This window comes from Nesoenas mayeri (genome assembly GCF_963082525.1).
Source record: "Nesoenas mayeri genome assembly, chromosome: 17".
In the NCBI taxonomy this organism is placed as follows: domain Eukaryota; kingdom Metazoa; phylum Chordata; class Aves; order Columbiformes; family Columbidae; genus Nesoenas; species Nesoenas mayeri.
In genome coordinates, this window is record NC_137565.1 from 4781906 (window position 1) to 4805204 (window position 23299).

General features: G+C 42.8%; 1 protein-coding gene across 2 annotated transcripts; it reads right to left on the bottom strand.

The window, feature by feature from the left end:
* Window positions 1-601: 601 nt before the first annotated feature.
* Window positions 602-22230, bottom strand: PPTC7 (protein phosphatase targeting COQ7). 2 transcript variants are annotated; one of them, XR_013922951.1, is made up of 7 exons: window positions 21626-22230; window positions 12312-12491; window positions 9354-9552; window positions 7196-7319; window positions 5326-5455; window positions 3716-4125; window positions 602-3441 (listed from the first exon to the last, which is right to left on the bottom strand). XR_013922951.1 is itself a non-coding variant. In XM_080355097.1 (6 exons), exons 1-6 carry the CDS (start codon window positions 21825-21827, stop codon window positions 4067-4069), a joined length of 894 nt encoding a protein of 297 aa, XP_080211223.1. In that variant the 5' UTR covers window positions 21828-22230; the 3' UTR covers window positions 602-4066. The 2 variants fall into 2 exon arrangements, 1 of the variants encoding a protein (XP_080211223.1); XM_080355097.1 differs by having other exon boundaries at window positions 602-4125.
* Between the last annotated feature and the right edge of the window lie 1069 nt (window positions 22231-23299).

Sequence of the window (23299 nt, forward strand, 5' to 3'; positions counted from 1 at the left end):
TTCTTTATCAGCTCCGGCTCTGCTAGTCCAGGTTCAGTGTTTATTCAGTTATTTTAACCACCAGCAAGGGTCATTCTAGAACTGTTAGATGCTATCAGAATGCAATATAAATTTAGGTCATGATCTACAAGATTGAGGTTTGTGCCTCACCTATTCTGTAGGTGAACAGCCTGGGAGGTTCAGCTTTCCCGTATGTTCTGGGGGAATTCACACCCTGTTACCACTTCAGGCCAATTAACCTGCTGTTGTGAAGTGCTGGAAAAATAAACCCACCCCCGAACACCTAACAGCTGGTGTTCTTACAGAAACTTTGCAGAGCTTGCAGTTACCTGAATAACCCACATTGTCACAGAAATGTGTTTAAAAAATAAACTCATGCTTTCAAACACTGGTTTTAAGAGGCTTTTGTTTCAGACTTGCATTCATCTTTTCCCTCTCCAGTCTCTTCATCCAAATGTGGCTTTGAGAACAGTGTGTGAAGGTCTGAACGAGAGCCCAACGCCGCAGGTACCGGTGGTGGCCGCGCAGCTCTGTGCTGCCAGCGACACCACTGTGTTAACAAACGGAGCTTTTGCAGTCTACTTTAAAAAACACATTTTAGTATAAATACTATATTTATTAAATATCTTTACAATTCATTTAAATGTATTTACAGAACTATTCCTGCATAAGTTATACCTCAGACATGAAATTCACATAATTGCCTCTTAGGTAAGCATAGATGATAGTCTCATTTTAACAACAACAAAAAAGCATCCTCATTAGATACAGACTCAAATTTGCTTCATTAGTTCAGCTATCTTTGTAAGACACCACTTCATACAGCCACTTTCCACACACACAATCTGTTTTTCCCCTGGAGAAAGGATACCCATCACCGAGAGATGGGGATTCCATCACAAAACCCTTCCCATCTTTGCCAGACCTTCCCCTCTCCCTTCTCCTTGACTCAGTCCTAACTGTCTGGTCCCAAAATCTGGGTTTGGTTTTGTTTTCCAGCCACACCTTCTTCATAACCCCCAAAAAGTACATTTAGAGGGCAACTGTATGTTGCGGGTCTCCCAAAGATAGCCGAAGTAGCAAGAAACCACAGAGTTTTTCCAATTCACCACATTTTAGCCCTGTTTTACCCAAATACCAGTAACGCTGCTGCAGGAATCCCAACCCCTGCCAGTGCCGGGACATTATGTGGTTACTGGTGTAGAAAACTCTTCCTTCAGATCCCAAACCCGCTCCCAATAACAGGCTGAGCAGCAGCCTGCACTCCGCTCCCCACCCACGTCACAGAACACCTTCCTTGAACCCTCCTCTCGTGAATAGTCCCAATAATCTAAAATTCCTAGGAAGTGTTACTGCTTCATGAATCGTTTAACATTATTTTGATAGTATGGGCCCTGTCATTTCCTTTTCCAAAAAATTCATTGTGCGCAGACAGCTTAAGTTCATAAGAAGAAATTAAGTTTGATATGTTTAGAGTGCACATCTTAAAAAAAAAAAACAGCGAAACAAAACCAAAACCAATCAAGCATGTGATAAAAATATCAATTCTTTATAATACAGTATTGCTTTATAAACAGATGGAAAAGCTATAAGCTTTACTGGTCTTTGGTGTGTCCAGTGAGGGATAAACTCATGATTTGTAAATCAAAACCCAAATTTGTTCTTTGTTAAAAACAAAACAAAATCCCGATGCGATATGAGGCGAATGGCTCCAAGGGCTCTAAGAGCGCGCGGCTCAGCACCGGGCGGGCGGCCGAGTCCCTCCGCTCGGGGATGCCAGACCCCGGCTGAGCCGCGTATGGCGCAGGCGACACCTCACACAGGGGTAAGCGCCTTCGCCATCCTCTGTACCTGCCCCATATACGTCTCAATGTATAGATCTAGAAAGCAGGGGGGAAAATACCAAGGGTTAGGGACGAGCGTGCAGAGGGCGAGGGGTCAGAGCGCAGCACAGCCCCGGTCTGCGGGGAATCGGCATAAGGGAAGTTCGAGGGAAAGAATCATTGATCAAATCTGCTCTAATCGAGAAGCGTGAGAGTAAATACTGAAGAATAAAATGTAAAGACACCCAGATTTGAGAGGGGAACCCCCCTCCCAAATGCTAGAAACAAAGCCCTGTACTGCAGCGTGATACATTCCTCCCAACGAGACAGCTACAAACAGCTTGTTCAATTTTAAAATACAACGAGGACTGACAATTTGTGCAAAGTTATTCCACCACTCACTGTTCCATGGATGGCAAAACTAATTAATTTTTCTTCATTAATATAATCCTCCCCGTACCCTCACCAAAATAGTATTTTGGTCAAGTTAGGGTAGTTAAGGCATTTTGACGAGTAATTACAAGGTGATTTAAAATAGATAGCTAACATGATGCCAATTTAGGAATAGCAGATAAATTACCAAAGAGCTTCCAAATTAATTGCTTATTATAAATGAAATGCCTGTTACAAGCATGATGCATTGAAATATAGTAAAATGACATGTACATGGTACATGTTAAATGATCTTAAATAAAAGCTTGACATAGTTACGCAAATATACAGTACAAGTCCACAAAAAATTCTTTAAACAAGTTGAGGTAACCTCAAACTTAAACAGTTTTAATACAATAAACCAGGTAGTAAAAATCTCCTTTTGAGAGCAGGTAAGATTACTTACTGACCAAGTTTAACTGCACTCACCTAAACAGCAACATTACCCGACTTTTTATATATAAAAACATGGCTTTAATTTATTTCTACATACTTTTCTACCAGCAAAAAAGTTAATGAAAAACTGACCAAAAATACATATATCTTTACAGCTATCAGCTTTTTGTATGAACCTCGGGAAAGAAAAAGGAAAGCTTGCTGGAAGAGGGGGAACGAATGCGAGCTACTGTCATCCAAAAGGAAATGTAATATTGCAAAGTGGCTGTTAGGTGACTGTAAACATCATTAAGGTTCATTCCAAAAACCCTACACTTTAGTTACTGAAATGTAAATTTTGCTGATTATTCATTAATAGTTTCATTTCCGTACTTACTGCTGCTGCCACAGCATAAGCAGAGGTGTTTGGTTGAGTCGGAAAGAGAAGGATCGACTGGACTTAAACTGGTGCAGCATATTCTGTTCTACATAAGCGAGAATGACAATTATTAACACAAATTATGTTTCGTTAACAACAGAATTCGCTACCGAAAGTGAAGACGAGAGCTGAGGATGATCTGTTCTTTGTGCAACCTCCCACTGTAGCATTTATGCCGTATCATCCGCGCTGGTGAAATGGGTTAAAATGCTGAAAGGACCTCAATTTTGGCCAGCTCGGCTTTTTGAGACTGAGTTACAATTTTTGTTTTAAAAAAAATAATAATTATTATTATCCACAGCCAAAACATCCAGAGACCAGGCCCATTATGGACGAATGATCTGCAGAACTTTGAAGATCACAGTTAAGCACCTGAAATCACAAAACACATTTGCATCCATATAACTTGAATTATGTTTTTTGAAATTTCGTACTAGAAAAGGCTCCTAGACTGACACCATGTATGGCAAGAGCAGAATGTTTACAGCAGTTATAAACCTCCTGAAAACTGGAGCTTAGAAACACGAAACCTCAGCTACCACTGTAACAAGACTATGCTTATGAAACTGTGTTCTGTAACATACCCTTAATGAAGAGTGAACGTTTCTAGTAAATAGAGTAATATGCCCCTTTGCAGAGGTTTTACCTATTGAATCTAGTTTGAAAGATGCTAAACCAATTCTACTCCTTGGAAAGTCACATTTCAAACGCAGTAACGATGTGGGATTGATCCTCCACCCTTTAAGGACGAGGACTAAGCTCTGAAAGACATGCTTCGAGCCTCGAGCTTCTTTATTTCTGGCTGGCAAAGCCCGGCGTACTAGAGTGGTTCTCAACAGGGATGTCAGTTGTGTCTCAAGACAGGCAACAAGCTGGAGAACTGGCTGCCGAGATCGGCTGCGAAGGACGAAAGCAAATCCTGCCAGCAGGAAACCGTACAGATGAAGCTGGGAGCTCGGGGACAACAAATACGTCAGAACCTGACGCTCCGGGCAGATCAGTCTGTGTACTCGGCTACAATCGAAAGAAGGACGGTGATGTCGTCTGGTTTTCCCCCTGCAATACAAGAAAAATACAATTGTTTCATCAAACCACAGTGGGTCATCATCCTATAGCCTGTGACATCCCCCATGGAAAGCTCTTCAAAAACATAGTTCAAATATCCAAAAAGTGGTTTGTGTAGAACTCTGCTTCCTCCACTGCCCTTCCAAAACGCAACTGAGGGTAACAGTGACATTTAGCACAACAAAAAACATTCTCCTTTTAACCTGTAGCAAGAGCACAAACCAGCAGAAGGAGTATAAACCTTGAACGCTCAGCTGGTAGAGCAAAGCCTGATTTCTAGCAGACTATGTATTTATTTAACACACACAAAAACCCCTGACATTGCTGTGTTAAACAGAATCTGCTCAGGAATTTCTACTGCAACTCGAACACCTCTCCAGCACCTGCTCCAGCTCTGTACCACCACCCATCTTTCTAAAAGCTACTTAACATTTTTTCATAGTCACTTCTCAAACCCCAGTGAGAGCAATACACTCAAATCCCAGAGAAACAGACATCTTGTTATGCAGGAGCCACACCAGCGCGTTGGACTCTGTATCTCCTGATACAGAGATAATATATTTACTAGCGAAGTTGTGTTGATTAAAAAAAAGAGAAAGGTGTTTGACAGGACTCTGAACTCTGCCAGGTGTTCTTTCTAGAGCATAGGAAATAGAACCGGAGAGATCAGGACAGGGATGCAAATGGTACAAGGGTCAGAAATTTGAAGAAGCAAAACAAACCAAAGGGACACCAAAGAGCGGGCAGCAGCTCAACCAAAAAGCATCAATAACAGAAAACCTAAAAATAAAAATATCATAATAATAAAAAACCCCACACCACAACACACCCAGCCCACCACCCAAATCCAAGGAACGAGTCGAGCACGGTTTCCCTAAGAGGCTGCAAACTTGTGTCGGGCAGGACTCCTGGGGCAGGATTGGACATATGAGGATTTAAAATACAGAAAATCAGCATGCTGCTTTCTCTGCGTTCCAGCTGCTTCCCCACAGGAGGCTGCTGATCGGCCAGGAATGACCCACATCAGGAGCCGGGGTCCTTGCCAAACGCAGCGCGTGAGCTCAGCGCTCCACTGCCAACCGCGGCTCTTACCGCCCTGTTTTCCTATCAGAGTTTGGAATGACAGAACTTCACTTTGCTGAAGGTTTCTCAGAGATAGCAGGAGTAGGAGGGGAAAAAACCAATTCTTACCTCTCACATTCAATCCATTGTCACACGCAAACTGTGCAAACGGCGACATGTAAGTGGGATCATACGCCAGCTCATGAGCTTGCTCAGCGATGCTTCTCGCAGTCTGCTGTATGCTCTCATAGTTGGAGTTCTAAATGAACAAGGAAAAGAGGTTATTCTTACCAGAAAGTCTACCGGTAGCTGTTTTGCTGATGTGTGTCAGCACCTTCACTTCCAAAGAGAACACCCACAATCTTTCAGGTTTTGTAAATTTGGGTTAGAACTGCACAGCTTCACAGAGTCCAGACCTGTGCTGCCTACCAGCAGCAACGAGACTGGGGTTTGGAGGACTTCTAGAATTTAGAAGCTTGGACGACTGATACCCCAAATAGACTAAACCTGACGGAAACAGGATATTTGACAGCGACACCAGCAGCTCGCACTGACAGAACCAGCCTTTCCTCACAAGCAGGATCTGTGGAGGTAATTACGTTTTACCTTGAATGGGAAGTTTCACTTCTCTGACCCTCTTACCCAAATCAACACACGTGCAGGTGGGGAGAAGGGGCACTCCGAAAGTTAGATGAGAAAAAAAAATATCAAGCACAAAAACCTTCTATAAACTACATTTTAAGAGCCTTTTTTTTTTTCTCCTGTTTCAGTAACTCTGCTACTTTACTCCAAGACTTTTCTTACTCAAGCCAACACGACACAACCACCACCGCTCTTTTTGTTTGTAATTATTTTGAAATGCCTCATTGCTTCAAGAGTCTTCCCTGCACTTTGGGGAATTAACAGGCATTTACATGATTAACTTTTGGCTCAGCTCACGGGGAACTTTCACAAACACGCCAAAAGGTGGAGCTCAACTTTTTCCACTGGGAATTCCATCTCCAGTGTCCACCCAGGGGAAGCTCAGACAGGGCAGGAGCCACAGCCCTGCGGGATGGTGACCAGACCCTTCCATACATCGCTGATACATCTTTGGTGCCGTCACCACCTTTGCTGACCAAACTAAAGCGTCTGTGACAGCTTGTGCTGCGGTACCATCACATTTTCCACATCGTCATGTTCTACAGTCCTCAGTTTCAGACCTGAATGTTGCCCTGAGGGGAGGGTGACAGTGGGGACTGCAGGGAGGGAAACAAAGCGCCTGCCCGTGGGACACACTTTCTGCACAGACCCATTCTCTGACACCACCTTTCAGTTACGTAGCTGCAGGATAAGAGCAGGCAAAATTTTTTAAAAGCGCATTATAATTCTACATGTTAATCTTATTTGCATTTGGTAACATCAAAATAGTTTCCTCAGGGAGGTTATGCATATTGACACCTCCTAAGTGTACTTTCCTTTCTGCAAGTCAATAGCCTCAAGCTAAATGCTCTCATCCAAATTAAAATATTTTAATGGATTTTTACTATTTAAAGAGAACATCTGTGTTCAACTAACCTGGAAAAATTGCCAGGAAAGTTTTTTTCAGGACATTCAAGACTTTCAAGCACACACAAGCTACAATTCAGAGAACCCACTCTCCTTTAGAATTACTGTTTTCTAAGTCTGGAGAGAAACTTCAAATGGTTTTTAAGTATACAGCTCACACCCTCAAATAACCCGTAGAACGCTGTATTTTCATATATATCATCTAGAACATGCAAGTACAGATAAAATACAAGGAGCAGCCTCGGTGCAGAGGCAAGAGCCGGTGCCTGGGGGTCAGTGTCCCCTTCCACTGCTGACATGTGGAATTAAGTGACAAGTCTCTAAACGACAGCACTTTGTGGTGGGTCTTTTATATAAAATACCAAAGTTATTTGCATAAAACGTAATGGTAGCAACCACGAGGGATAACTAGTGCAAAAGATGTGAGAGATTCAGAATACACACAACCAACCTTGAGCTTTTTTAACTCCTGCAGGATCATGTAGTCAGGCATGTTGTCAAACAGTCCGTCTGTTGCAGTCAAAATGATGTCTCCGAGTTGGACATCAAAAGAAGTGCTATCAGCAGCATCGGGGCTGTGGACATGACAGATTTGTTAACAACAGGGACTTCAGCTTTCACTAAAACACCAAGAAATGTCAAACTAGCACATCAACAGCTTTTTTTAATTCACTACTGTTCCATGTTTTTCTGCAAAAGAAAGAAATAATCACTAACTGTGGAGTTTTAGCACCAGGACAGCTTGTCAGGGAAGCTACAACAGAAGAGCTGTGATTGCAAACAGGTAAATGCTCCAGCTATTACACAAAGGATTTGCATTTAAAATTCCCAGATGAACAATCCTGCCATCTAATCTGCTTCACAAGTGTATCACCATGGAAACCATTAAGCAGAATGGCAGCTCAGGGCATCCTTCTCAGCTTCAATATGTAAAAGAGCAATACTTGAAAGGACAATTCGTAATAGGAATGGCCAAAACACTCAGGGATTCCGAATGACTTTCTAATGCAATGGAATATGAAACATGTCTGGAAATCGCTACCAGGAGACCACAGCCGGTTGGTCTACTTATGTCTAATATATTACACAATATCGCAAGGAGAAAAATATCCATTTTGGTCATGAATATTGCTGCAAAATCTGATTCTCAGAAGCAGCATAATGTCAAACCCTTCCTTTTTTAAGATTCTTCAGGGGTCTTTAAAAGCGAGAAAGCGCTGCATCCCATGCCATTTGGCTGTGTCAAACAGCAGAAAGCTGCTTTGCTCAACTGATTTGTAGTTTTGGGAAGGTTAATAGAGCGAATAGTGCTCGCCTATTCCCATATGTAGCCAAATTTAACATTTAACTCAGACAACAAATTTAAAAAAAAGTACTGGAGAAGCATTTAGACAACATATGAGTACTAATTAACGTCAAGAACAGCGCAGAAACTAGCCAGAAAGCTATAATCATGATTCAGAACTGAAGTGTGGGAGCTCATTTATCTTGTGCTTTCCTTGTGTGATGACTCAGATTACTTTGCTTTCTTGACTTCCACTGGACATTATCGATTATTCTTGTGCTTTTTGGGTTTTTGTGTTCTCATGGATGACACAGAATCTTAGTCTAATAAAGAGGTGAGATTATTTAATGCTTTAGTTTCAGAGTTCCACCCTGGCTTCCTCTCTGCAGTCTTATGATGAAGAAATAAAACCACATGTGAGAATGGTCAGGAGTTTCAACAAATTAACCAACATTCAGATACTTATTGCACTCCCTGGATACTCTGGTCACTCTGAAGATCCCTTTATCGTTTGCCTGTATTCAGAATGGGCATATCACTTCAATGAATCTATAGTCATTGATTTGACAGCTGTGTTTTCATACATATTTGAAACCTGATTTTTTTTTCCCCCCAATATTTTATTTTACTCACAAAGTCAGAGGATGGATCAGCCTGACATTCTTTGGGGAAAACACAAGTACAAGTCTGCCTTTGAATCGAGTCATTTCTGTGAACAGATTGTCCTTTCCTAATACTCTCATTTCCCAGCTTGATGTTCCGCCAAACAGGTTTTTTTCTGCTCGTTTTGCTCAAATACAATATGCTGCGGGAAACACAGCTATTTGGAAACACAAGTTACAGTCACATGTCCCTCTGCTTTATTCTTCAAGTACTTGCTACTTCACTGCCAAAACATCTAAATTAGCGTACTCCAAACAGCCCCAGGAGAGCACAGACAGGGACTGGGGATGAAAGCCGCTGATAAGAGCGGGATGACCAGCGCGCAGACCAGCCACAGCGTCGCTGCAGCAGCTTTATGGCGAAACGTCTTCCCACGGGTCAGAACACGCCTTGTGCACGCCACAGACTACGGGATTACACCGTCATGAAGGAATAATCATTAGCCCGATAAATTTGAACTGTGCAACATACAAAATTTGTTACATACAAGGTGAGAAACGTTTGCATTACCTAAAGATGGGAGGCGAGTATAAGACCCTTTGATTGGGCACATGGTTAAATACACCGCACTATACAGAGAGCACTGCAGCAGCAACACCGCAGCCTTCTGGGAGCTGATCACACAGGCAGATTAAAAATTTAAGACCCTCTCCCATCTTACCTGTCACTTAAGACAACTCCTTCTGCTTCTGGTGGAGCTATCGACAGTTGGAACGGAGTGTTGAAGTAATGCTGTTGCTCATCGGATCGATGTACGACTTCTCCTCCTCTGACTACCAAAAATCCAGAATCTCCCAAATTGGCTGTATGTAAACGGTGACTTGTTCTGTCCAGAACAACTATACAGGCTGTACTGCTTCCTGTGAGCAAACAGAACGAGGAAATGGAGTCAGCCTTACAGAAACTCTTTATTCTTTCACCAATTTGATTCATAGTCCAATTCTTCAAGTATTTATCACAGCTTACAAATCAGGAGAAATGGAAATAACTCAACAACATACACTAAAACCAGCAAAATGCTAGAAATCTTTGCAAGACAAACTATGATTTTTTTATAGAACTCACTTCTCCTGCTTTGATTTTGGCAAACACATTATGCTGACAAAGACCTGTTTTGTTCCACATTATTTACAGTTTTCCACCCCAACATATGTCAGCACATTCTGCTATAGGACTGGATTTACAGAAGTCACATAAAATACTGAAATTCCAAAATCATTGAGATAATAGAATTCTAGTAGCATCCATACAATGGTAGGTGCTCTCCACACAGTTTCACTCATCAGCTGTAAATAAACCACACCCAGTAAAGAACTGCTTGCAATTAAGGATTAGGTATAATTGCATTTCTCTTGTCAGAACATTAATATGTTTTTCTTCATAGTACGGCTCTGTAGAGCTATCTTCGTGTGTAACAAAGTAATAATCCTGTCGCATCTTCAGGATACTAATTTCACAAGCTTAAAGAAAGCATGTTTCAGAGACAAATACTATTCCAGATTAAAGTCAGACAGAATGGAAATGTATCAACTTGTCAACCATGCTCAGAACTATCCCAGCCACGCTTGAGGGCACTGAGGAATTCTTGATTCATTCACTGGGAAGCAGCCACCAACTGTTCTTGGTTGCAAGCCACAAAAATAACTGTATTGCAAAGATACCCATCCACAGACTAAGTCCTTCCCAGCAAGCACTTAATTTCTGCAAATAGGGCAGCACATCCACCAAGAGAACTTTCACTTCTGAAGAGGGTGAAATACAGCTAAAGCATTTCTTCTGCCTCTTAACATAATCCCCCACGTCACCAGCTGGTGAATGGTGTTCATCTTCCATCCTAAAGCTCTTCCAGCAGGAGTTTCCAAGCACAGCTACACGTTGGACAGGCCACAAGCTCGCAATGAGCTGAACTTACAATCAGGCTTGCAGTGCAGAAATCCAGCTGGCTCTAGGCATCACCTATTCCAGATGCTTCCCTTTCTAACACAGGGAGTTCCCTGCAATACACTTGCACTTAATTTGTTCTCTAGTGAATATATAGAACCTTCTCCACTTTTAGTCAATGGAAAGTCCAAGCAGTTATCTTATGAAAAACTCAGATTTTATATGTGACAGCACCCAATATTGTTCTGCAATAGAAGAACAGCATTTAAATAAACCACATAGCTTCCTCCCACTTTGGTTTTATTTTGAAATATTTGCTAGATTCAATTCTGATGAACTAAGCGTCAAGAATTAATGCACAACGGCAAGGAAAAGTTATTGCCTAATGAATCCTCCTTAATGAAGTTCTCTCCTTCCACTCTATTTTAAATAAACTCTAAATGCTCATGGCTGTGATAATTCCAGGGTTTTATTTCTCCTTCTAAAAATACTGTTCTCAGTTAAAGGAGAAACACTAAGGATCATTAGTTTCAAATTCTAACTCTATTAGCACAGTGTAACTAGGAGGCCATGTGTGGAATGCAGATCTTGTGACTCAGCATACGCCGCTTTTCAGAATTCAAAAGGTCAAGCCAAGCAGAGCTGCCTCCGTCTACAAAGCCACGGCCAGAGCTCTCACCAGTGGCCCACTTTGTAGATCACTTACAGCTACATCTGCTTCGTGCAAATAAGCACTATTAAACACACAAAATCCTAATGTAATTACTGACCACTGCTATTTTAGTGATACTTAAGGTCACTTCTGAGGTTTGAACCTATTCTTTAGGCGTATAATGCGAGAACATCTGTTCTGAAGCTCAGCAGGCAAGTTAAATATAGCTTACACAGCGCTCCACTGGCACCCAAGTTTAAGGTCAGGTGAGAAGCATGCGTATCACGCAGGGGAACACTTTCTTGGTGCAAAAGAGGTCACACGCCCTTTAGAAAAGCATTCTGGTTTCAAGGTTGTCAGCTGAGGGCAAATGTTGCCTCTCTATCTGCTCAGCACTCCCGAGGCAGCTGGATGCCCTGTCTGAAATCACCTTTGACCTAGAAGGCACTAACCATCTACTTGAGTTTGCTTTCAAAAAAAAATATATGCAATGAAGCCCCCCCAAGAATTATAAAAATAATATGGCACCAGCGATTGTATGATGTAAACTACTTAAGTCAACCACTTAAGTTCACTGGACATAAAAGGCAACGGGAGCAGTAAGGCAAGGAATGAGCAGAACTGCATCCAATTATCGTCAGAAAATATTTCTGCATGCATAGCTTAAGCAAAGAGCCACAAGCAACCATTAAGAGTTTTCAACGGAGAACAGTTATTTACACATACATAACAGAGAGAACGAGCGCACACGCCATAGTGTGTTCTACTGCTGAACTCATCTTGCAAACTCTCTGCGAGCGCTGGTGAATTAACACCCTTCACACCGTAAGGCTGTTTGCCTTTTTTAAGGTACAGATATACACACACAAACATCCCCTGCATTACTGAACGAATCAAGACAGTTTTTAAACATGCAAAAGAAAATAAGTATGCTATCAAGGCAACTACATTTCTACGTTTTTTGGTTAAGATAACTGCCTGTAAATTTGATGTAGAAGCTGATGACAGATTTAAGCAACCTTGACTGAGTATATGTCCTAGATAACATATAACACAGATCCACTTTATATATTGTTGCTCTCTTACCAAGCAAAGGTACTTTGTTCTGCAGCAGCTCACAATAACCTGCGGTGAGAATCCCAACAGGATTACTTGGTACAAACCGTCCTTCTTTTACTAAACGTTCACATGTTCGCATTAGAGTCCCTGAGAACTGCGAAGGGTCAACCCCATAGTCTCTCCAGCCACCTACACCATCTGCTACCCCTAGAAGAAAACAGAGAACAAGATATATGAACAGAAATAGTTTTCAAAACAATGCTTTTAAATTTTTTACATTGCTTATGATACTCAGTAACTCAAAAGTAGGACACAACCCCTGTGTGAAAAACATTTTTGATTAAGAAAAAAAATTCTGAGCATTTATAACAAATTCTGACATCAGCTCCTAGACAAATCTCTAAATAGAATCTGAGTTGCTGAAGAGAAGGGAAAAGTCTAATGCTGAGAACTCTGAGGAGGCTGATTTCATTTGAGAACAGCTAATGAGGAATTTGGGGGGGAAGGAGGAGGATTCAATCACATTAACCTTTGATTAGCCCATTAAAAAGGAGGAAGAGTTTTTATTAGTTTTAAATATAAAGGTTAAGACTTTAAATAGGAGAGAAAAGACAAAGAAACTTTTCCCCACTGATTTTTTTCTCAAGCTACCAGCTCACATGAAGGATAATGCTTTCTATCTGGTAATGTCAATTCCTGTAGAAAACAACCTCCCATTTTAAAGTGTGTTCAAAAACCCATGAAACCAAGACAATGCTGGGACCTACCCGTGCAAGGATAGTTTGTCGCTTACAGCTTCAGCCAAGCAAGGGAATGAAAACTGACTGTGATCCAGTCAATTTTCATTTGGTTATTCAAAACAACCTTGACAGCAGAAAATTAGACCCATTCTGCCAAAGCTTGGGAAGCTTCCGCGCAACTACAGAGCCAAACAGCGAAGGCGCACACAGAAAACAGGGGTGGTCAGAGGAAGATATTCTGCTGCCCATTTGGTATTTTGAACTTCTTCAATTGGCTTTAATGATAAAATACCCAATGAAGGTATTATTTATGAGATAAAAGTATTTCTACTTGGAAATTTTTCCAAAAACCTTTTTGATCCTCAGCATGTAAGGGAGTAAGCACTCCAAGCACAGGTCTCTGTAACACGATAAAGCTAAAATACTATATTCATGATAAAAACACAAAGAGCTGATTTCAGAGCTCAGACTGTGCTGAAGAACAGCAACCTCCTTGGGGAAAAAATGTCACTATTAGCAAAGCCAGGAAAATTTGACCAAGAAGGTAAACCCAAGTTTGCTTCATCTACAAATGCCCTTCACACGGGACATCATCTGAAACTGAGACGGAAGGTTTAGAGTTGACCTTGGCACGAACTATAATCTGACAGGAGGTTATAGCCAGATTCTCAACAGCCTATCAACATTAATCAGATTTCTCCCAAAAATAGTGCACAACCTTTTAGACACCTGCTTTGTCTGTTTGCTTTCTTAAAAGAATGCTAAAGGAAGGTGGATCCCTGTATTCGTCTCTTCGGAGCAGACCCTGGGAAGCAGCCCATGCAAAAGCCAGCCCGGCATTCTCAGAAATGCCTTTTCTAGCTTTTTCAAGAACAAACCAGTCCTCTGGGCTACAGGTCTCACAACTTCAGGTTAATGCTGCATTAACCCTTTGCTTTCTGCTGCCACACAGACAAGTCTAGAATAAGAGATTACTACCAAAAAGTTCTAGATCTAGAACTTGAAACTAAACTTCAGTTGGGATGATGATACTTGCTTTACATGAAGTTACCAAATAAGTGGCTTTTTTTCCCCTTTAAGATGAACAATCCAGATGTGCTTTTGTGAGCTGAATACAGCACTGCTTCACCAACAACAGGGTTAATGCAAGGAAAAGATGGTGTTTGACAAGTACTGTCCAAAGCTTTTGGCTCTGACGGTGGTTACAAAACAAGCTCATCAGAAGTTAGGGAGTTCCCTCAAGCCATCAGTAAAGCCCTTTTTCTCATTAGTCTTCTAGGGAAATATTTAAACAGAAACACTACAGCATTAGTATACAGGACATGAAAGCCATCATGGCAAACACCTAATAAGGTTAATTATCAAAAGCTATTTCAATTCTTTAAGCAAAAATAGGACTATGGCACCTGATTTTCTCTGCTCACTTCTTACTCCAGGCAGGGAATCTGTAATCATGGCAGCTCACTTCACGCCCTACCCTGAGCCTGTCTGCTTTTTGCAAGCTATAAATGGCTTTAAGTCCATTCTGCCAGTGCCTTCCAAAACAATCACCCTCTAATTCCCAAGCAGGTGATCTGACTTTGCTTTGTACCCTCCTTACGAGAACAGGAGGGTCATGTGTTCCTTCTCCATCGCTGGCACAGAGGCAAACGAGACTGTCACACGCATGAGCAGGAGAAGATTCTTACATTCCCTCAAATCTTTAGCCGTCCTGTCCCACCTTCAGAATAGTTCTAAAATAAAAACGGTATCTTTGCAGACTTATGGGAAAGGAACCTGTGATTTTAAAACAGATTGAATAAACTGCTACTGAAATAGGTGCAAAGTAAAGGAGAATAAAGTTTAAGAAAACTTTGTGGTATTTGATATAGCAAACAAGGAACAAAACTATTTGTGAGGTATCTCAGACTCCCAAAGTAGCAAGAACTGAAAATCCAACTCATAAAAATGGACTAGTTTGTATGTAATAGCACATTTTCCCCCATCACCAAAAGAAAACTCAAAGGTACTGCTATTGGCAGTATCATTGCCAAGAAATAATGCCAAGTTCTATTCATTTACACTCTATTTTCATCTGAGACCAAAAAAACCCTATAAATATTCAAAATAACTACTGTTTTAACAAGTGCAAAAGATTACTCAGGTTTTCATTTTCTTAGATTTCACCATAAAACGTTCAATATCGTCTTCCAGCATCCACCATTTAACTTAAAACAACTATCTTACAGAATAGAAATCACAGGACATTCAAGATAAACTGCATGGCTGAGAAGAGCTGCCAAAATTGAACTGTACGCAGTCCTCGACTTTTTTTCTAAGCTGTACAATAAATCAGTACATTTTATAGGAAGAATATTTCTTTGGATATTCCCTGTTCAGGACTACGTAGAAATTCCACAAACGTCTATGTGACACAGTGAAATGCCTGTGGCCAGATGAACAATCACTGTAAATAAAGCAATTGAAAATTTCAAAACAAATTACTTCAAAAGACTAAATGCTTCTCAAGTATTTTACTATATTATGGAGCCCTTTCAGAACCTTTGAGAGTTAACACTCCGCTCCATTGTCTTCTGCTGGAAAATACACAAATACTACTGCCAGATTAAATACTCGCTGCATGTGTCAGCCCAAAAACTGGCTCTAACTTCTTTAAGATTAAGCATATCAAGATCTCCAAGAGGGAGACAGTTATAATGAAGTTTCAAGACGAAGCACAAGCGAGTGATGCTGCAGCACTGACACCGAGCGAGTGAAGACACTGGCACTGAAACTTGTTAAAATTTATTTCAAAATGCTACAAGCGCCTGGGATAAAATACCACTTGAAATGCAAACGCGAAGTTGTTTTGCCTGCCAGCACGTAAGGTTAACTGCAGAAGCCCAGGGAAAGCCAGTGCCAAGATTTGTAATATGTGCTTTTCAGCGCACACTTTTTCAAGTCAGATCCAGATGTTCTATCTAGTTCAGAGCAAATAAAAACTAAACAGGCTTAAAGTGTAGGGGGAAAAAAAAAAGAACACAACACTAATAAAACTCTGTTGAATATAAATGAATGATGAGTGGAAGTTCTGGCTACCTGGCAAACTAACCTGCCCCTGGTGAGAGCCCAAAAGTATCACCCTGTCCCAAAAATCTCTTGAAAGATGGATACCGATGATATGTTGCATCAGCTAAGGATAATCATCGCGCCCAGAAGCACCAGGTGCCAGCAGGAATTGCTTTTGCATTCAACCACAGTTGACTTTGTAAGACACTGCATAAATCCTACTGAACTTCAAATTTCTTGACATCTTTACCTGAACTGGCAATGAATCACTGACAAAAGAGCGCCAAAAGGATATATTTGTGGCTGAATTTATTTTGCATCAAATACAGAGGAAAGGCTAAAGTGGTAACGCAGTGCAATCTGTTGCACTACACGAGTTTGAAATGCAGCACCTACTGTTTGTCAACACATCAAATTGAGATAAACTGATAAGATTTTTTGTTTCATCAGCGATGAGATTAATCACACACCTGGCCGGGTTCCCCATCCAAAGCAGGTCCCGTGCTCAGAGCCAGCGCTAACTCACCCAGCAGCCTCACTGGCAGCAACTATGGGATCACAATGTTACAGCCAAACCAGGGCTACTTCCCCCCTTCCACGTTTTGACAAAGAAATAACCTGGTTAAATACAAATCCCTGAAGGCAGATTGTGTGTGACTGATAACTCATTACAAAACAAAAGGTTACTTATTCACAATATGCGTTTTAGAAGTTACAGTAGACCTTAAACTATCTCTGCATTAAATAGAAATGTGCTGAAGAATAACTGGCCAAGTTTTTTTCCTTGTTAGAGGAATAATAAGCAAGAGGCAAAGTGAGAGATGATGTTGAAGAACAGACTGAAGGAGAAACAAGGAACTGAAAACATTAAATTGTGCATCTACTTCCAGGAAAAAGCAGTAGTTCCTTGTATCAGTTTTTAACTGCTACAGTACATGATTCCTGAAACAGGTTTTTACCAGATAGATCTCTTACCTGTTTCATTTAAGCCTGAGAAATTGCTCAACAGATTTTGGGAGCTACATGAGAACAATGAACCGTTATTTATCTTGGAGAGTCTTGTAAAAACTTCCTTATGTGGTTGTAACTACTTATTCTCTCAAGGTGTTGAGCAACCCTGGAACTTATTTTCACAGTTGAACTAGTAGTGGCGTTTGGCATGTAAATGATGAAAAGGGAGAGGTACTGCAGACAGACATCAGTCAAGCTGCACGGAGTTACTTATGGCCTCAACAGTCTCAGGCTCACAATGTTAATGGCGCGGATGAACCAAAGTAAACAGCTGGAGATTTTTGCAACGTTTCCTGCGACATAGGTATGATTAACACCGCACCTACTGTATTGTGTTCAGCTTTGCTTATTTCCTTCTGTGATTTCTGACAGAACCTGCTTTTCATTCCTGCCAAGATCTGCGTAAAAATGGAAAACTGTTCACTATCCAGAAGTATCAATAGCACTCAAAATTAAAATTAGTGCTCAACTGCAAATTCTGATCAGAATATATTGCGTGCAATGCCCTTCCAGAAACTGTGGTAAAGATGAATAACCAGATTTCAGTTTCATTCTCAGAAAGAGAGCCACCACATTTCTAAGAGGTTACATTCAATGCTACTTCAGAACAGCTCTGCTGACATTTGCATTAGCTGCACTGACAAGAATGTCAGTGAATATGATTCCTAATGGGGACCTTTCTCAGTAATCTGTAGTTTCTCTACAAATGACAGTATTTATGTTATCACATTAAAAAGAAAATTTCATTTGGTCTATTACAAACCAAGACATATGATACAATAGGTTTCAAATTGCCGTTACTCCCTCTAAGATGTCCTTAGTTCTCTCAACAGAGTAAGTGAAAGGCTACTCCAAAGTAAGCAGATGACTTACCTCCTTCAGTGTGATAAGTTGTGATAAGGCAGCAATCTCTTTAATAGGTATGATACCAAATAAACCACTTAACAGAGTCTTATATGACCTTCAGGCAAAGCAAGAATCCCTTCCTCCTCTAGAAATGCCTGAACAACCTTGACGTTTCACCTACAAATCCTTTTACGTTGTGTGTAGTTTACTTTTGTTGATGACAGTGAGACTAACAATACTCCAGGGGCTTTGCAGCTCGAGGTTTCCACACCTCCTACGCAGGCTGCTGACAAACTTCATTTTAAAATGAAGTGCAACTCCTTTACATTTAGAGTAGCTGCCCTACAATATCCGCAATATCCTACAATATAAAATATTTGAAGCAGATAGAAGACCAACATAATTTTATCTTTGCAGTGGACAAACAGGCCCCTGCTGCCTGATAATTTTTTCCTACTACTGCTGGGGGACAGAAATAGTTTGGAAGACTAGTCAAGTCACACTGGCTACACCCAAACTTCTACCCAGCACAGACCTTGTATAAGTGATGCTGTCACGGGATGCACATTGGTTGCTGCAATGTTTCAATAATGAGTCACACAACAGCTTGGAAAATCCATAAAAAAATAGCAAAGACATGAGGAGCCCGATAAGGCAGGAATAGGCAAAAAAATAAAAGGCAGATCCCAACAAGAGAAAAAACAATCACCAATACAAGACATCTCAACATTTATAAACAAGCTTCAATGTTTACTGTTGTTAAATAAGTGAAATATTTATATAAAGTGTTTATGTTAATTTTTAAAAATTGTGTTTTGCTCCCTACGCACTAAAAATTCCACTTGTGCTGATCATGAAAAAAACCAGAGCTGTCAGTTTCTGAAGAGTTTTGCTTTTCAACTTTGAAACACAGTATTCCTGTCCTCAAAAGTTGCAAAGGCGTGCGTTCCCACGTGAACAAGAACATCATGTCTATGAAGTCTCAAGAAGATACCTGAATATTCTGAGGCTCTGGACAAACACCGTTGACAGTGAGCATGCAGAAAGGTACAATATCGTAAAAGCAGCAGCAAAAAGGAAATATGGGCCTGAATCATAAAGCTCTAGAGATTAACGTTAACAGTAAAGCCATTTCCTTTTCTCAGTGATCCCAAAGGAAATACTCTGGTTTTGAGTTTCTTGTTTCTCCCTGTGCTCAGGATGGGAAGAAAACATGCAAATTTAACAAGTATATACCTGACAGAAGTAAAAATAAGAGACAAAACTCCAAGGATTCAAGTACACCAATAGCAGGCCTTTTCAGGCCTTTAACTATGGGTTGGAAATAACAGAAAGCTCATGAAGATTCATGTTATCTTACTGTGAAAAGATCAACCACGGACTATAAGACACTGTTAAACTACCAGCCTTAAGACTACACAGTATACATATAACAAAAGAAGTGTTTAACATTCTTCTGTTTGCTATAAACACACTGCCCAGTCAACTTCTGTTTGACCTAAGAAAATGAATCCCCAAGCACTCCTGCCAAGCAGCTGGGAGTTGCTCTTTCACTGTTACACCACACCCATGTCCATCCCGCACAGGCACGCTTCCCGTACACTGGCTCAAGAAAAGACTGGCACAGAAGAATGTTCAAATTAATTACCTGGGACGGCTTTGTCACTGGTGACTACTAGGGCACACTAACTCTAAGGGATGCATTTGAAATTTACTATTCTCTAAAAGCACTCTTTCTGGGGCTAAAACCATGTGAGCCTCTTCATTAAACTAGCACTGAAAAATGAAGCTTGAAAAGCAGCAGCTCAGGTCAGCAAGTTTTGTTGAGATGTAGAGTAAGGCAGGTATTGAGTGCGTACAAAATTTATGAGGGTCTTTAAAAAAACAGGTCTAGAACCTCAGATTTGTGATGAGAGTAAGAGGAACTGAGGGCAGGAAAGCGCTGGTGCTGAAACTCTTTTTGCAGCAGCGCAGAAGAGCTGACTGAGAAAGGGAGAGCAGAGGGATGATCACAGTAGCAGAAGCAAGGAGAAAACAACTATGTCTGCAAGCTTAAGAACTCCAGATGAAGAAAAAGCATCAACTTAGATTGCATCAAAATTCATCCTGAGTGGTACCATTTGGAGAGTGTACAGTGATCTTGGGTTTTTAGTATGTATATTAGAAAAGCAATGAAAAGCTACATGAAAACAGTTTTACAGGGGAAACAACCCACACAACAGCTTTTCTATTTAAATTATTTTCTTCTTGGTATATAAGGCATCCTGGTCTGAAGCTGTCTTTGCTGTTTGATCCTTAAGCAGAGTTACAATTCAGTTTGTTTTCAAGTTGCTGTGAAAATTAATGCAAACACCAACTTAGAAATGCAATTCTCTGCTGATTCCAGCAGGAAGACAAGCCAAGCTGTAGATCTACATATGGTAATTACCAAATATGGCCAAAACCCCTAAACATCAGCAAATGGGTCTAAATTTACCTGCTTCCCCATGCAAAAAGTCCATCTCTAAGTAAGGGAGATTCTGCACTTGTTATGGGCAAATACCAATTGCTCAGTTATTTATCAGTGCTGGCCCAGTATGAACTTTCAAGGCAAGCCAGCCCTAGTCACATGTTAATGAAACCTTGTCCAACAGCTCATTCTACTAGAAAAAAAGTTTCTCTGGAACAAGCGCAACGGAAAAGGTGCAAAGTATCTCAAATACACTGAGCAGTTTTCCACATCTCCTTGTAAGCTGTAGTATCACCCTCATAGTAACAGCCCCCTTGAGACTCCGCAGCAACCCTGTTACCTAGCACCAAGTTCTAGCTTCCTGAAAAAATGTCTCTGCTATATTAAACGGCAACCAAGTTACAATGACAGCACCGAACTGTGAAGAATCACCAAGCGCCATCACATCATGAGACACTGCAGTGCAATGCCACCGGTCTTAAATTAAAAAGGGGGGGGGGCAGGGTGGAAGCAGGTGGGGTTTTTTATGTCAAAGTTTTGGTGGAAATTTAGTTCTGTCAGTTGGCCAAAAAATAACTCCTGCAGAGTGCCCGCTAGCCAAATTCAACCTTGACTACCCAGGACAAAGGTCAAGCACTGTCAAAAGCACTGCTGCTCACCAACTGCAGAGTCCATTGATTACCTGTAATTATTCACTACTTCTAAAATTTGAGCCCTTAAGATTCATTTTGCACGACTCCAAACCAGAGCGTGTAACCAGGATAGAACAAACACCGCGACTTAAGTCTGACATTTGAAACCAGTCTCAATGTCACTTTGCCTTTCACTTGACAAGGACACAGCACAGGCTAAAATCAGGAAGTGTCTGGTTCCAATGATCCTTTATGTAGAAACGCAACATATACATAAGGGGCGCTTTAAAGGCAAAGTGAAATGCACTACAAGGTGTTTCTCTGGCTTTCGGAGTCACTTGGCCTTACAGGCACCTACAGGTGAAACGCCAAGGCCAGGCCCAGACCCCCCATGCCAGCAAGGCAGGCGTCGTGCTGCAGCAGAGAGCACGAGTGCTTTCTTGTCAAACTACAAAATGAGAACTCGTGCTGACATTTACAGGCAGAACGGGCTCCTTTGTCTGCGACCAAAGCCTGAGCCGCTCCACTCGTGCGGCTCAAGGAGGGGCGGCTGTGACACTGCCACCAAAGCCAAAGCCACCTGGGCAGCCCGGGCAGGGCCCCGCCAGCACTTACCCAGCACATCTGCCGTCCGGTGCCGGGCCACGAAGCAGGCGTCGTCCCCGTAGCACATGCCTTTCTTGAGGATGCCCTTGCGGAAATCTTTGCCAAAGCCACAGCTGGCTGTCACCAAGCTGTAGTCACGGGAGTCCGTCTGCGAGAGGCCGCCCAGGACTGCCCGGGCCACCAGCCTGCCATAGGAGAGCACCGAGAACATGGCGTGGGGCGCCCAGCAGCCCAGAGCCAGGAACGCGGGGAGCCACCGGCGCAGCCGCCTCCGGAGCTGCGAGCGCCCGCCGCAGGGAGCCAGCGTTCCCCTGCCCGCCGGCCGGCCCCGCTGCCGCTCGGCGTTCGGCCCCTCACCCCACCCCGGGCCGCCTCGCCCCTCCGGGCCGGCTCCCGCCCTCGCCGCTCCTCACGCGCCGGCCCCTCACAGCCGGGCTCGCCGGTAGCGCCCCCGCCTTCCGCGCCACCCCGCCCCGAGCGGGGGGCTCTGCCTCCTCCCCGGCCGGCCGGCGCTGCCCCGCGAAGGCCTCCGGGCGCCCTCCCGCCGCGCCGTGGGGTGTCCCGGTCAGAGCCGGCGGTGCCCGCTGCGCCTCCCCCGCGCCCCACCGGCCGCAGCCGCCATCTTTCTTCGGCGCGCGTGCTGAGGCCCCGGCGCTCGGCAAAGCGAGCGGACGGACGGTCGGGGAGGTCAGCCCCGCCCCCCGGGCAGTGCGCCTGCGCACCAGCCAGCGGCCGCCCCTCATTGGCTCCCCGCCACGCCTCATTTGCATGTTGCGGGACAATAACACCGGGCGCCTCCCGGCAGCCCCCGCGGCGGCGGCACGAAAGGTCGGACGGGGCCTCGCTCTCCGTAGCCTCCGGTACCCAAACCGGGGGTCGGCGGGGCCGGGGAGACGGTTCCCGGGCTTGCTGGGTTTTCACCTGTAATTATCCCAATTACAACACCGGGGCGAGCGAGGCTGCACCTAACCCAGATACTTGCCCTCCACACCCATATCGGGCCGCATGTCTCGCGTGCTCTGAATAACTCGAAGGGACTTGGTGGCCGTTTGTACTTTCTGGCTATTAAGGACGGTTACGTGAGTCATACCGCACAAAAAAATTGAAGTACAACCCGTCCTGTTTTTCCCCAGCAGGGTGCAGTTAGGGATAGAGCCAGCTCACTGCAGTGCATGGTTTTGATGTGGTTTCTGTGGAAATCCATGAAAGTGCAAACCATGAATCCATTTTGGGTAAGGGACATGTCAAACAAAACCCGCACGAAAAGGCCATAGCACGCGGTCACCACACAAAAAAACCCCCACCAAAACAATGGTAATTGCAGCTGAGTGTGTGATACAAAGGCAGCAATCCGGGTTTCAGGTGTGTCCCCGGATAAACATCAACAACTTCGAGGCATCAACACTTTGAAGACCCATCGTGTTCAAAAAGACCATATTCCTCCTCTTTTTGCAGCTCGGTGTTCTGTGCTGCCTGTAGGTGTGCAAAACAGGTTATCCCTTGGGAAGTTCCTCGCAGGTGGCTCTGCACAACGTGCACAAATTCATTTAATGCTCCACGTACAGATGCGTAAAGAGGCTGCTGCTGCGTTAGATAACCTGAGACATGTAAATAACAACATAGATGGGTGTAAATAAAGCAAAGGTGGGTGTGAAACCTAAACCCCACGCTGACTCCAGTGAA